The following is a 12,952-nucleotide window of genomic DNA, read 5'->3' as shown; positions in this document are numbered from 1 at the left end:
TGAGCTAGTGCGCCGAGATGGAGCAGCCCCAGCTTATCCTTGGAGGCAAGAATCCAAAGGAGAAGTTACGTTAGATTGGACTGGGCCTAAGGAACCAATCGGTTGGAGCTGCCGTGGGCTGAAACGGGATGAGAGCAGGAGCACTAGGTTTTGCAGGCAGAGTGTGCTGGTGAGAAGGGTAAGTTTGATGTGCATTTTAGACATCCAAGTGGAGGCGTTCAGTAGGCAGTTGGCCATGTGAGTCCTGAGTTCAGGAAAGGTCTGAGCGAGAATATAAATTTAGAAGTTGTCAGTATAAAAGAGGTATGTTAAGCAAGGAAACTGGCTGAGATTCAGGCTCAAACCCCAGACCTTTCCTTCTCTCCAGGACATCTCTCACTCCATGACTAAACAGAACTTCTTTTTTAACCTTGAATTTTCTTTCCTGCCCACTTCGCCATTGGCGATGCATCAGGATGGACCATCATAGCTTCTTATTCCCTCTCCAGGCAGATGCCCTTTTACCAGCAGATATCCCAGGCAGCCCGAAGTATGAAATAGGCTTTTCTGATATCGGGGCAAAAAGCTGCTCTCTGTGGTCCACGGTCTGCCGTCTGTGGAGTTCCTAGCCTATGATTATGTGCCTTGCCGTGTTGAGTAGTCTCTGTGTCCTCCTCCCTTCCAGCCCCAGTCTTGTTTTACTGCTCTTTGCCTTGCCTTTTGGTTACCTGCATGTGACTAGACTTCATTTTGCCCATGTACACACTTAGCAGTTATCATCTTTTTTCTAGTTGTTTCCATGAATGTCGCATCTCCCGTACTAGGCCTGGAGCTCCTTAAGAGCATATCTCTGCTTTCTTCGTCTTCCTGCTTTTGTCCACAGTGCCTTTCAAATAGTCAGTGACCTAATGCCTCGGGGATGGGAGGCAAATTTGCTTTTACCACACACCTTCTGGTCCTCAGTCCCTGTTGTGCATCCTCAGGGTGAGGTACAGAGCAGGGTGTGAGGACCACCTGCACCTGCATCCTCTAGGGAAGCAGGTCCCACCTCAGACCCGCTGAACTTAATCAATCAACTTCTCTGGGGTGGGGCCTGGGTATCTGAGCTTTTAATAGGCTCCCTAGACCATTCTTATGCAATCATGAAAATAGCGCAGAGGAAAGATTCCAATCTCACTTTGACTATTGCCAGGCTTAAACCTTGGACAAGGCATCCATTTCAAGCCTCAGTCTTCTCATCTCTATAGTGAGTATATTAATACTTGTTACCTACTGTGTAAGGCTGTTGTAAAAATCCAAATGAGGAGCACTTTGGAAACAAATTGTAAAGCGCTGTGTACCAGTAGCCTGGCTAACCGCATCTGGTATCTTTTCATTTCTTTGTGTGTGCAAGCCAGGCTCCAGCTACCTATAGATTAGCTCTTTGAGCCCAGTGATGTGTGTGTGAAGTTGCCTCATGCTGTTCATAGGACTGAGCTTTTAGTAAATGCCAGCAAACAGGAATCAGGTGGGTACACTTCTCTACCTGGTCAGGCAGAGGGAATTTTTTCTCTGCCTCTTCTTTTGACCATCATTAAAACCTGTGTGCAGTGAGGAGGAGGGAGTTATAAAAATGCTTGTGGGTTTAGTCTAGGGTAACTATTGTATGCATTGATTTCCCCCCCCCAGCTTTATTGAAGTATAATCGACAAATTAAAATGTAAGATATTTACAATGTACAACGTAATGATTTGATATATGCATGTATTGGGGTTTTTTTTCAGTAAGTATGTTTCAAAAGTAATTCATAGGAAAAATAACCTCTACCTGTGCAGTAGCAGAGCAGTAAAGCCATTCGTTGGAGCCTCAAAGTTCTAACAAACTCAGAATAATTCACTCATTCCTAAAGACTAGTATTTGAAAATAGTTTCTCTTCTTAAAGAAATTTTGGTGGAATCGTACTGCAGGTAACAGGCCAGGGGTCAAGATACAACAAGAGGAAACCAGCTTTTCTTTCCCTTTGCTTGTTCATGTCTTGCGTGGCCGGGCATCATTATAAGTAGTTCATACCATATCTTTTTTTCTTTTTTAACGTCTTTATTGGAATATAATAGCGTTACAGTATTGTGTTAGTTTCTGCTGTATAACAAAGTGAATCAGCTATATGCATACGTATATCCCCATATCCCCTCCCTCTTGCGTCTCCCTCCCACCCTCCTTATCCCACCCCTCTAGGTGGTCACAAAGCACCAAGCTGATCTCCCTGTGCTATGCGCTGCTCCCCACTAGCTATCTATTTTACATTTGGTAGTGTATATATGTCCATGCCACTCTCTCACTTCGTCCCAGTTCGTTACCCTTCCCCCTCGCGTCCTCAAGTACATTCTCTACATCTGTGTCTTTATCCCTGTCCTGCCCCTGGGTTCATCAGAACCTTTTTTTTTTTTTTTAGATTCCATATATATGTGTTAGTATACGGTATTTGTTTTTCTCTTTCTGACTTACTTCACTCTGTATGACAGCCTCTAGGTCCAACCACCTCACTACAAATAACTCGATTTCGTCTCTTTTTTGTGGCTGAGAAATATTCCAGTGTATATATGTGCCATATCTTCTGTATCCGTTCATCTGTCGATGGACACTTAGGTTGCTTCCATGTCCTGCTATTGTAAATAGAGCTGCAATGAACATTGTGGTACGTGACTCATTTTGAATTTTGGTTTTCTCAGGGTATATGCCCAGTAGTAGGATTGCTGGGTCGTATGGTAGTTCTATTTTTAGTTTTTTAAGCGACCCCCGTACTGTTCTCCATAGTGGCTGTGTCAATTTACATTCCCACCACCAGTGCAAGAGGGTTCCCTCTTCTCCACACCCTCTCCAGCATTTATTGTTTGTAGATTTTGTGATGATGGCCCTTCTGACTAGTGTGAGGTGATACCTCATTGTAGTTTTGATTTACATTTCTCTAATGATTAGTGAAGTTGAGCATCTTTTCATGTGTTTGTTGGCAATCTGTATATCTTTTTTGGAGAAATGTCTGTTTAGGTCTTCTGCCCATTTTTGGATTGGGTTGTTTGTTTTTTTGATATTGAGCTGCATGAGCTGCTTGTATACCTTGGAGATTAATCCTTTGTCAGTTGCTTCATTTGCAAATATTTTCTCCCATTCTGAGGGGTGTCTTTTTGTCTTTTTTATGGTTTCCTTTGCTGTGCAAAAGCTTTGAAGTTTCATTAGGTCCCATTTGTTTATTTTTGTTTTTATTTCCATTTCTCTAGGAGGTGGGTCAAAAAGGATCTTACGGTGATTTATGTCATAGAGTGTCCTGCCTATGTTTTCCTCTAAGAGTTTGATAGTGTCTGGCCTTACATTTAGGTCTTCCATCCATTTTGAGTTTATTTTTGTGTATGGTGTTAGAAAATGTTCTAATTTCATTCTTTTACATGTAGCTGTCCAGTTTTCCCAGCACCTTATTGAAGAGGCTGTCTTTTCTCCACTGTGTACTCTTGCCTCCTTTATCAAAGATAAGGTGACCGTATGTACGTGGGTTTATCTCTGGGCTTTCTATCCTGTTCCATTGATCTATATTTCTGTTTTTGTGCCAGTACCATACTGTCTTGATTACTGTAGCTTTGTGGTATAGTCTGAAGTCCGGGAGCCTGATTCATACCAAATCCTAATAGAACATCTGCTAAGTTCATTTGTCATTTTTCAGGGATTTAAAAGCTTTTCCATATGCTAACAGAATCCTGATGGTAGACATCTGTTAAGATTGTCCCTCAAAGGCTTTTCTGAGATGTTAACAAACTTAAACACATTTCTGAACAAAAACTTGGTGAGTGTTCATGTCATTAGACAGACTCTGTAATTACAATATTCTCGTCTTTTGTATTTAAGTATAATGTTTCCTTGCTTGCATTTCACCTCCTCTCTCCTGGAAAGTGTCCATCAAGTCCTCTGGCCCTCAGAGTTTCCAGGGGTTCATTTGCCTAGAATGAAAACGTCCCTAACCACTTCAGTTCAGGTACCTAAATAAGTTTAATTAATATTCCTGGAAACAGCCTTACAGGCTCAGTCAGCCCAGGCATCTGCCTGAAACACCCAAACCAGGAGGAGCCTGATGGATCTGACACATGTGGAACCAGATGTCACAAAAGTGATCATTGAAGACCTAAGCGTGGGGTAGATTTAGGTCAGAGAGACCTGGATTTAGATGCCCTTCTGCCATTTTACCACCTACGTGATTTCAGAGATGGTTATGTAGCTTCTCTAAGCTCTAGCCTTCTCATCTGTATGATGGGGTAGCACCTCCCTCAGAGACTGATGTGAAGAGGAGAGGATATCATATAGGAAAAGCACTTGGTATAGTGCCTAATACATAGTACTTCATAAATGGAGCTATTATTCACTACTCCATTCTGTGGAGAATTCATTTTACCAACTAAATCCCTCATATTGCCTTTGAAACTCTCTTTATTTATACTGTGACTAAGCAAAGAATACCTGATTCAAATTATCCATGTAGTATGCCTTCACATTTTTTTTTTTTTTTTTTTTTGCGGTACGCGGGCCTCTCACTGTTGTGGCCTCTCCCATTGCGGAGCACAGGCTCCAGACACGCAGGCTCAGCGGCCATGGCTCATGGGCCCAGCCGCTCCGCGGCATGTGGGATCTTCCCGGACCGGGGCACGAACCCGTGTCCCCTGCATCAGCAGGCGGACTCTCAACCACCATGCCACCAGGGAAGCCCCACATTTTTAAATTACTCTATTTCATAATTCCATAACCTTCTAAGTAATTTAACTTAGCGATTTCAACTTCTTTAGACTTTGCTCCAAATAGGAACATTTTCTGAGTGTTTAATCATACTTATCATTGTCTCAGAACATTTCCATTTTTATATGTCCCTCTAAAAATGGGAAACAAGAAATGGAATACAGTGCTCTAAGAAGACCTGATTTTATGCTGTGAAGTATGTTTAGTGGAAATATTAGATCAGGTGCATAAATGTAATACAGCCAGGCCCACACTGTTGCTTCAGTGAACCTCTCATCCAGTGCGACTCCCCAAATTTTCTCCTACTTATAAACTTAACTTGTCATTCTGATCTTTTATTTTCTTCTCCTGTTATATTCATTGAGTTTTTTTCCATTTTGAATTACAGCCTGATTTTGTTTAACTGAGCAGTGGAGAGACTCTTAAGATGGCTCCAAGTTGAATCTATAAAATGAGACAAGGGCTACAGCAGCTCTAGAAAATGCTTTACTAGGAAAAAGAAAATCCAGTTAGGAAAAAACAAAAACAAAAAGCAGACTGTTTCCATGGTGTAGTGTTTATGTACTTTTGGGTTTTCAGAACCTACATATGATTTTTTTTTTTTAATCCTACCCAGTTAACTTCTTGTGACAGATGATATCTTAAGAAAAAGTGAGATGACAAGGTGATGAATTTCATGTATGAAGGCTTTTTGAGGATAATTTCAGCCGCTTATACTACTGTTTCAGTATGTAGGTAGGGATTAGTAGGGGTAAGAGTTTTAGAAATTCCACACCATCCTTCTTATGAAAGAATTTCTAAAGAAGAAGGACACAGGCTTTGGAACCAGAAAGACTGGGATTCAAGCCTATGTCTGCAACTTACTTGCTGGGTAATCTTGGACAAGATACTTAGACTCTTAGAACCTCAGTTTCCTCATCTGTAACTTGGGCTAATTAGGTCTATCTGGCAGAGTTCTTGGGAGGTTTAGAGATAACGAAATGCCTATTAGAGTGCCTGGCAAAAGTAGATACTCAATAAATAACAGTGACTTTTGTTTTATTGTAATGGCTTTCCTGGCAAGCCACCAGGAAACATACTCTGTCATTATAGAGTGCCCTAGATTCTTGAGGTCCCTGGCATTTCTGTACCTTGAAAGGAATTAACAGTGGTGCCCTAGTCACATATTCAGAATGGAAAACTCAAGTCCTTAAACAGATTTAGGCATACAGTTCGTGTTTGTTGGATTGAATTGAAGGCTCACCGTTCTTTAGCTTTCGCTTAGCTTGGGGCCTAGTGGCTGCTGGTGTCCATCTATCATCCTTGAAGTTCCCCATTTCCATGCTTCACCCTCCAACACTCCCCTGAATCATACTATGGAGGAGGCAACCAGGGCAACTTCAGAACCCAGTTCAAAGGCAGAAGGGGACACTAAGGCCGATTGAAGCATCTCTGACCTAACCCTGGACATAGAAAACTCACACAAGAGGCATTCTTGAATAACGTCTCTCTTGGGGTGCATGGTGCTATTTTAATATTAGTGTAACTCTAATTGTTACTTTAACCCTTGAGAGAGATGGGTCCTTTTGAGAGTAGTGTTATCCCCACTGCACTCATGGAAAGTTGAGTAAGACCAAAGAGAGCAAACTTGGCAGCAGCAAGAACTACAGTTGAAAATCATTGGCCCTTCTTGTTTTCTCCAGTGCCAAATCATGTTTTCTTCATTTTATTTGGCCAGTAAGGTAAAGCCCAACATGGGGAGAAGGGAGTTATTATTCCATAATGAGTTAAAACCCTATTGTCCCAAGTCAAGCTTGCAGACAGGCTGACTGCCTGCATTTTTCCATGTCAAAATGCTCAAAGATATTTCCTTTATGCTGTTGACTGTAGCCAATCCAAGTCTTCAATATTAGAGGCGCTCTGAATATTTGCTGACAGAGCAAGGTCCACAAGGGCTCAATTAGCTGTATTTGCATGGAAACAATAGTATTAGTACATAGACAGTTCTTATATTTGACTTTTAGAGCCAAGGAGACAGACCTGGAAATGTTTTTCTGGCTAACTTTCGGTCTGTTCAACTCCACTGTTGGAAAGGTTTCTCGAGCTCTGGCCTTGTCCTTCTAATTTCTATCCACAGATTCAGTTTCAGTTCTAAGAATTATCAAGCAGTTTCATGTTTCATTACAGTCCATAAAGAGATAGATGGTGCTTTCTCATCAAAGCAGCCCTTTTCACCCGTTTCTTCTCCCAAGTTCAGCCTGAGACCCTGTCACACCAGTTTTGGTTCCCCACCTTTTAGCCCTGCTTTCTCCCTGCACCGCTCCAGAGATCAGAAGAGTCTACAGCCAGTGGTCCCTTTCATCTCCCCCTCACCCCTTCCCCAGCCCCAACTCAGCCACTTAGTGAGTTAGTGAGGCCCTGCTTCTCGCCAGCCAGCCCTGCATTCCTGGGAATGGCTGAGTGAGGCCGGGCATCCCTGCACAGGGTGAGTTTTCTGTTGTACATGCTCAGCCCAGTATTTTTTGATTCATGAATATTAAAGGATTCGAGATCACAAGGCCTTACCTCCTCCATCTTGCACACTTTGAAAACATAATAGCTCTTTTATTTCAAGGCACTTGACTTTGTTTATTCAGTGCGATCAGGGCAGCATTCAGGCTATAGCAAGCCTGTTAAATATTTACCAATGAGGCGGATATTTATACATGAATCAGTGGCACTTATCAGCGTGTGATGCTGGAAGTCAGGTTCAGAACCCTCACAGGCAGAGAAACTGCTGAGTTAAATAAAGCGTGCAGCGAGTGTCCTTTAAAAACTCAACTCTCATTTAAAACTATCCTTGCTGGTATCTGAAGTGCTTCACACATTGAGGCTTCCCCTGCACAGCTAAGTCATTCACAATTGGACATGACAGAGTGGTCGGTCCCTCACATCCAAGAGGCAGTGAATCTGGTTGTTTGATGGTTGGGGTGGGAGAGTACTGAGGTGTGAACAAAATCGGGAGGAATACTTGTCCTGCTGCCTTGTGGAAAGTTGTAAGGGGAGATGGGCTGTACAGCACAGTGCCTGCATCGGTGGTGGTCTGAGTGCTTCTAGAAGCCCTTTAGCCTCACTGGAATCCTGACCCTGCTCACTTACCAGCCATACCCACTGTGTCTTTCCATCCCTGTAGCCCTTTTTTTTTTTCCCTAAGATTTAATTTTTTATTTATTTTTGGCTGCATTGGGTCTTCATTGCTGTGTGCAGGCTTTCTCTAGTTGCAGCGAGCTGGGGCTACTCTTCTTTGCGGTGCGCGGGCTTCTCATTGTGGTGGCTTCTCTTGTTGCGGAGCACCGGCTCTAGGTGCGCGGGCTTCAGTAGTTGTGGCACGCAGGCTCAGTAGTTGTGGCTTGTGGGCTCTAGAGCGCAGGCTCAGTAGTTGTGGCGCACGGGCTTAGTTGCTCTGTGGCATGTGGGATCTTCCCAGACCAGGGATCAAACGCATGTCCTCTGCATTGGCAGGTGGATTCTTATCCACTGCGCCACCAGGAAGTCCCCTTGTAGCCCTTTCAAGATTAAAATCCCCCCTGCTCTCAGGGAGGCACATAATTCAGCAGTAACAGCAGCCTGGACTCTGGCAACAGGCTTTCCTGAGTTCAGATCCTGGCTTTACCATTTCCTAGTTGTGTGGACCCAGGGAAATTTCTTCTGCTCTCTGAGCCTCAATTCCTTCACTTGTAAAATCACAGTGGTAATTCCCACCTTGTTGAATTGTGGAGAGGATTAAATTAGATAACAAGAAGGCACCTAGCAACAAGGGTTAGTTCTTGATAATCACAGAAGCAGAGTGCAGAGAGATGGGCCTGGCAGCAGAGCAGCTGGTCATTGGATTTCTCCATACCTCTGCTTCTTTCTATTATTATAGGTAATTTTTGTTTAATGGCTGTATTTCAGAGGCAGAGAGAGAGTTTCAGGTTGAGAGGATTACTCGCATGCTGTTTTTACTCCTTGTATTCAATTTAGTGAATGATTAAGAACTTATCCTGTAATGCTATTTACAGGTCAAAGGCCATTACTATCAATTCTAGAGAACTGTCCGAATTTTTTTTTTTATTTTATTATGTTAAGGATTGTTCCTCTAAGCAACCTATGAGAAGCCTGGATCTTGTTCTTCTCTGTTGTGCAGATATTCCAAGAACCACAGGCTGTAAATACTGGATTTATTTTTCTTGTACTATAGAATTTTCTTCTTAATCCGTTTTCCATCCTAATGGAACCATTAGACACTTCCAGTGAGATGTGTGCCCTCTGTGTACTTTTGCATGAAAAGAGGGGACAGAAAGCCTTCCTCTCGTTCACAGAAAGTCATAGGCATTTTCCTAGCCTTCTTCAGAGTTGAGGCTAAGTCTCATCCAATGTCTACTCTGAGAGGAGCGAATGGAAATGATGTCCTTGCTGATTCTGTGCAGTTGCAGGGTGTACATGACATATTCACGTCCTACTTAGTCAAACGCTGTCTCAGAATTTTCTCAGTTGTCAGTTATTGTGCTTTTTAATTACCATCTGAGTAGGATAAGTCAACAGCGAATACTTCCACTCCATATTGAGTTGCTCACACCACCTGGAATTTTATTTGTTTCTTGGGATTTCTCATTCCTGTAAATAAATAAACATATATTCATTTTTACCGGAAAAATTAATTTCAGAAATCTGTAGTCAATAGGGAGACAGGCTGGATCTGGAGTCCTTTGAGTAGTTACATATATTGTTCCTTGTACCACAAACTCTAGGCTGAGTCAATCTGCTCTACACTATTTGAGAAGGATTTTCTAGACTGTTACTGTTGTGAAATGTTTTGCTTCCATTTACAACCTCGTTACTATGGGGACTTGGATAATGAATAATCACAACATTAAGAGATTTTAGGGGTCTTTTTATATTCCGTTGTCTTACAGAGAGGCTTTAAGAGGCTTACAGAAATATATATGTTAAAATAAAATTCAAATAAGAAAAACAAATTAGGACCGAAGGAAAGTGAGAGTAGGAAAGAAGATGAAATCAAGATTAAGGATGATATACAAAATGCATGCTATAAGGTTCTGAACAATTTTTTAAAATAATCTTAACGCTGGTTAATTAAACTGAAAAGAGAATATCCAGGAAAGTTCTGGAAAATGTTTCTGAATCAAGAGCGTCTTAGTGTTTGGATTGATGATTTTTGACTGTACCTTCTTGTTTAGATGAATTGAATATCAGTGTTTACTGGGATGAGTTGCACACTTCCTACCCATATTGACCCACAGACACGGGACCCCGGTGTTTCAGAAAATGTTTATTTAATTGCCACCATTTAAAAATTGAGAGATTAAATCATCTGGATTTCTGGCTTCACTTGAAAAATTAGAATCTGGTAAGACCAGGCTTGTATTCCTACATGTCAGAGATGGCTGGGGCTGATCAGTGAGAGCCCTTCCCACTGTGCACAAAATCCCCAGTTCCTTCAAGAGTCCCCACCTGGTTCTCTCCACTCATTTACAAAACCTGCCTGGGCTGGGTAGACCCCAGGCTTTTGCATCCCCTGCCCTAGACCACTTGCCTCACACTAAGAATGAGGAAACTAAAGCCCAAGGAGGCTGCCCAGGGCAACAAAGCCGGTGAGCTGCAGAACTAGTCCCTTTGGTACACTGTTACAGCGTTGTGTCAGTTCAGTTTTGTTCAGTTTAATGAATGACTTACCTTTGCTCAGCCCAATTATGAACTGGGCATAATCAAGAGTATAAAAGCCTGTGTTTCAGTAACAGGTACAATCCATTAATGTTGGTAAGACATTTACCCATGCCAATCAAAATTTGCTAATTTGTACTGTTGTGTGATAGGATCAGGAGTTGTCATTAATCGTTAGCTGTTAGTCATGTGTAACATGAACATGTTGTCTTAACAAAATGGATAGAATATATGTGGAAATGTAGTCGTAAAGTGAAGCCCCTGTAACCATCGTCATTACTTCAGGCAGTTGGTGGGCAGAGTTGGACACGAGAAGCCAAGTCTGTTTGAGGTGTCACTTAAACTGCCTGAGCCCTGAGAGAAGTGTCCATTGTTCTCTTGTCCTTTCAGTGCACTTGGCGGCTCCTCAGCTCTTCATATCCCAGCTTTTCCAGGAGGAGGATGTCTCATTGATTATGTTCCTCAAGTGTGCCACCTGCTCACCAACAAGGTAAAAGCAAGTCCTCTGCCTCCCCCACCTTGTGAGGCCCCTTCCTCCAGTGTCATCTACCCAGCATCATGGTGCACACACCATCCTCTGCACCCCATCCTCTTAGTTTCAGCCTCCGTCTGACATCAACCTTTCCTACTTTGAATTACATCTCATCAGTTTCTCTCCTGATTTCTTTGCCCTCATTCCTTTTCTGAGGATTCTGACCTCCTGTTCCAGTCTTATCTTCATCTTTTAAATGTATATCTCCTGTTTCTTGAATTTCCTTTATGCCCTAAGTTTTTGCTAGATCTTACACCTCCTTACAGTTTAAAAATTTTGAACTTTCATTTCCCGATTATCTGTTGCATGCGTGTGTGTGTGTGTGTGTGTGTGTGTGTGTGTGTGTGTGTGTGTGTGCCACTAGTTAATATCACAGTAATTCTGTAGAGCTGCTTTTATCTCTTCCTGCTTTTCTGTACTGCACTTCTTAATAGTTGGCTCTTGATTCTCCCTGTCATGTCTAGGAGCAGTTTGCCAGAGTCCTGCTTCTAGGGGCAGGATTTCCAGGTCAGCTTGTCTTATAGTCAGGCACATCAGATTATCTAAAGCCGTCTCTTAGCTGTGTTAATGAGCCCTTACACTGGCAAGTAGCTGAGCTTCCACTAATGGTTGTTGTCAGCTATTTCTACAAAGTATAGAATATGCTTGTTAATGTCCAGCCAGTGTATGTAGCTAAAAACCGGAGATATTAATCCGCAAGCAATACTGACTTTGTTTCTTCTCCCACATGGACTCAGTTTGCTTAATTCCCCAAATCCTATTTTCTTTGCTCCTGTTGACTTGTTCACAATGGCTTGGAAAATAAATCTTTTGTTTGTCTCTTTCATTCAAAAGATAGCTCATCTCTATATAGAAAATATTTTAGAAATATAATATTTCAAAGGCTTCAGTATTATTTTTTAAATGTCAGAGAAACTAAAATCGGGCAACTCCACAGTCTGTGGGCTCGGCCCAGATTCCAGGGTATTTAACTCTGACAGACTGGTTGCTGCTCATTGGACCAAATTCCCCCAGCCACTGCCCTCCTACAAAACTGACCAGAGCACAGATTTCTTATTTACACTGGGGGACTTTGCACTGCCTTCAAATCTAGATATCCCAGTATTATAGAGAAAAATGCAAATTTGGTCTTCCAGAACCAAGAAGAAAAGCCTTTTTAAAGCTCTCCAATTGAGGTTAATTTCTAGTCATACATTTTCCTCAAAAAAATTGTAATACCATTTTCCCAGAAATACAAGAATCAGTCAGTTTTTCTTATCTGGTTCCCTTTCATTAATTTTGCTTGTCTTTTAAAATTGATGTTCTTCTCCTTGCCACAAACGAGGACAGTATGGGCTGCTTTTAGAAACAATCTCTTCAAATGAATTTCCATAATTACATTGGAATCTATCTTTATAGCCAGTTTTGTTGTGGGTTTCTGTTAGAATGGTTTTCTGTTTTTAAAATCAAGTATACAGAACTGTTTTCATCCCCTTTTTAAACAAAGCCACTTAAGCAAACTTATCATCTGTTTTTCTTTTCCCAAAATAACATTTCTGATCCTGCATTAAGCCTGCAAAGCAAGCACTGTTTTTATAAATTGACATAAAACCCCTGTTATATAAATAGAATTGTTTTACTTTTAAAGGGTACAAATGGCTATCAGTACCAATTGTGTCACGGTTATTTCAAGCACTTTATCTCGGGCTTTTGTTATCCATGGAAACTCAGTGTGACTACAGCCAATATAAACAATTTGGGGGGTCTTTTTCTCCCACTGTTTCTTTCAGCCATTATGAAGACATTTCATAAGGAATGTATTTTTGTGTTAGACGCTGATGGGTAAATGACTAACTTTCAGATGCCTAGCTTAATGAGTTCACAAATTTTTTTTATAGAAACTGTCATTTGGTGATAACAAGGAAATATAAAAAGGCAAAATAAAACCTCCTGTTGTAACACTCCTTATTCTGAATGTTATGAGCTTAAAAAGAAAGAATTGAGCATTACTGTGGCTTTTCAATAGGC

General features: G+C 41.6%; 1 protein-coding gene across 4 annotated transcripts in view; it reads left to right on the top strand.

Annotated features, from left to right (window-relative positions):
* Positions 1-12,952, top strand: part of BABAM2 (BRISC and BRCA1 A complex member 2) — a 443,349-nt gene that overhangs the window by 332,742 nt on the left and 97,655 nt on the right. For all 4 annotated transcript variants that reach the window (XM_027113518.1, XM_027113517.1, XM_027113519.1 and 1 more), the window contains one exon: positions 10,804-10,903. In XM_027113518.1, coding sequence (XP_026969319.1) covers positions 10,804-10,903 — 100 coding nt within the window. The remainder of the gene's footprint in view (positions 1-10,803; positions 10,904-12,952) is intronic.

The sequence above is a fragment of the Aethalodelphis obliquidens genome, unplaced genomic scaffold, assembly GCF_003676395.1.
Source record: "Aethalodelphis obliquidens isolate GAN/ISIS:26980383/991018 unplaced genomic scaffold, ASM367639v1 scaffold12, whole genome shotgun sequence".
NCBI lineage: Eukaryota > Metazoa > Chordata > Mammalia > Artiodactyla > Delphinidae > Aethalodelphis > Aethalodelphis obliquidens.
Note: the sequence above shows the minus strand (reverse complement) of the source record. Positions and strands in the feature narration are given on the sequence as shown.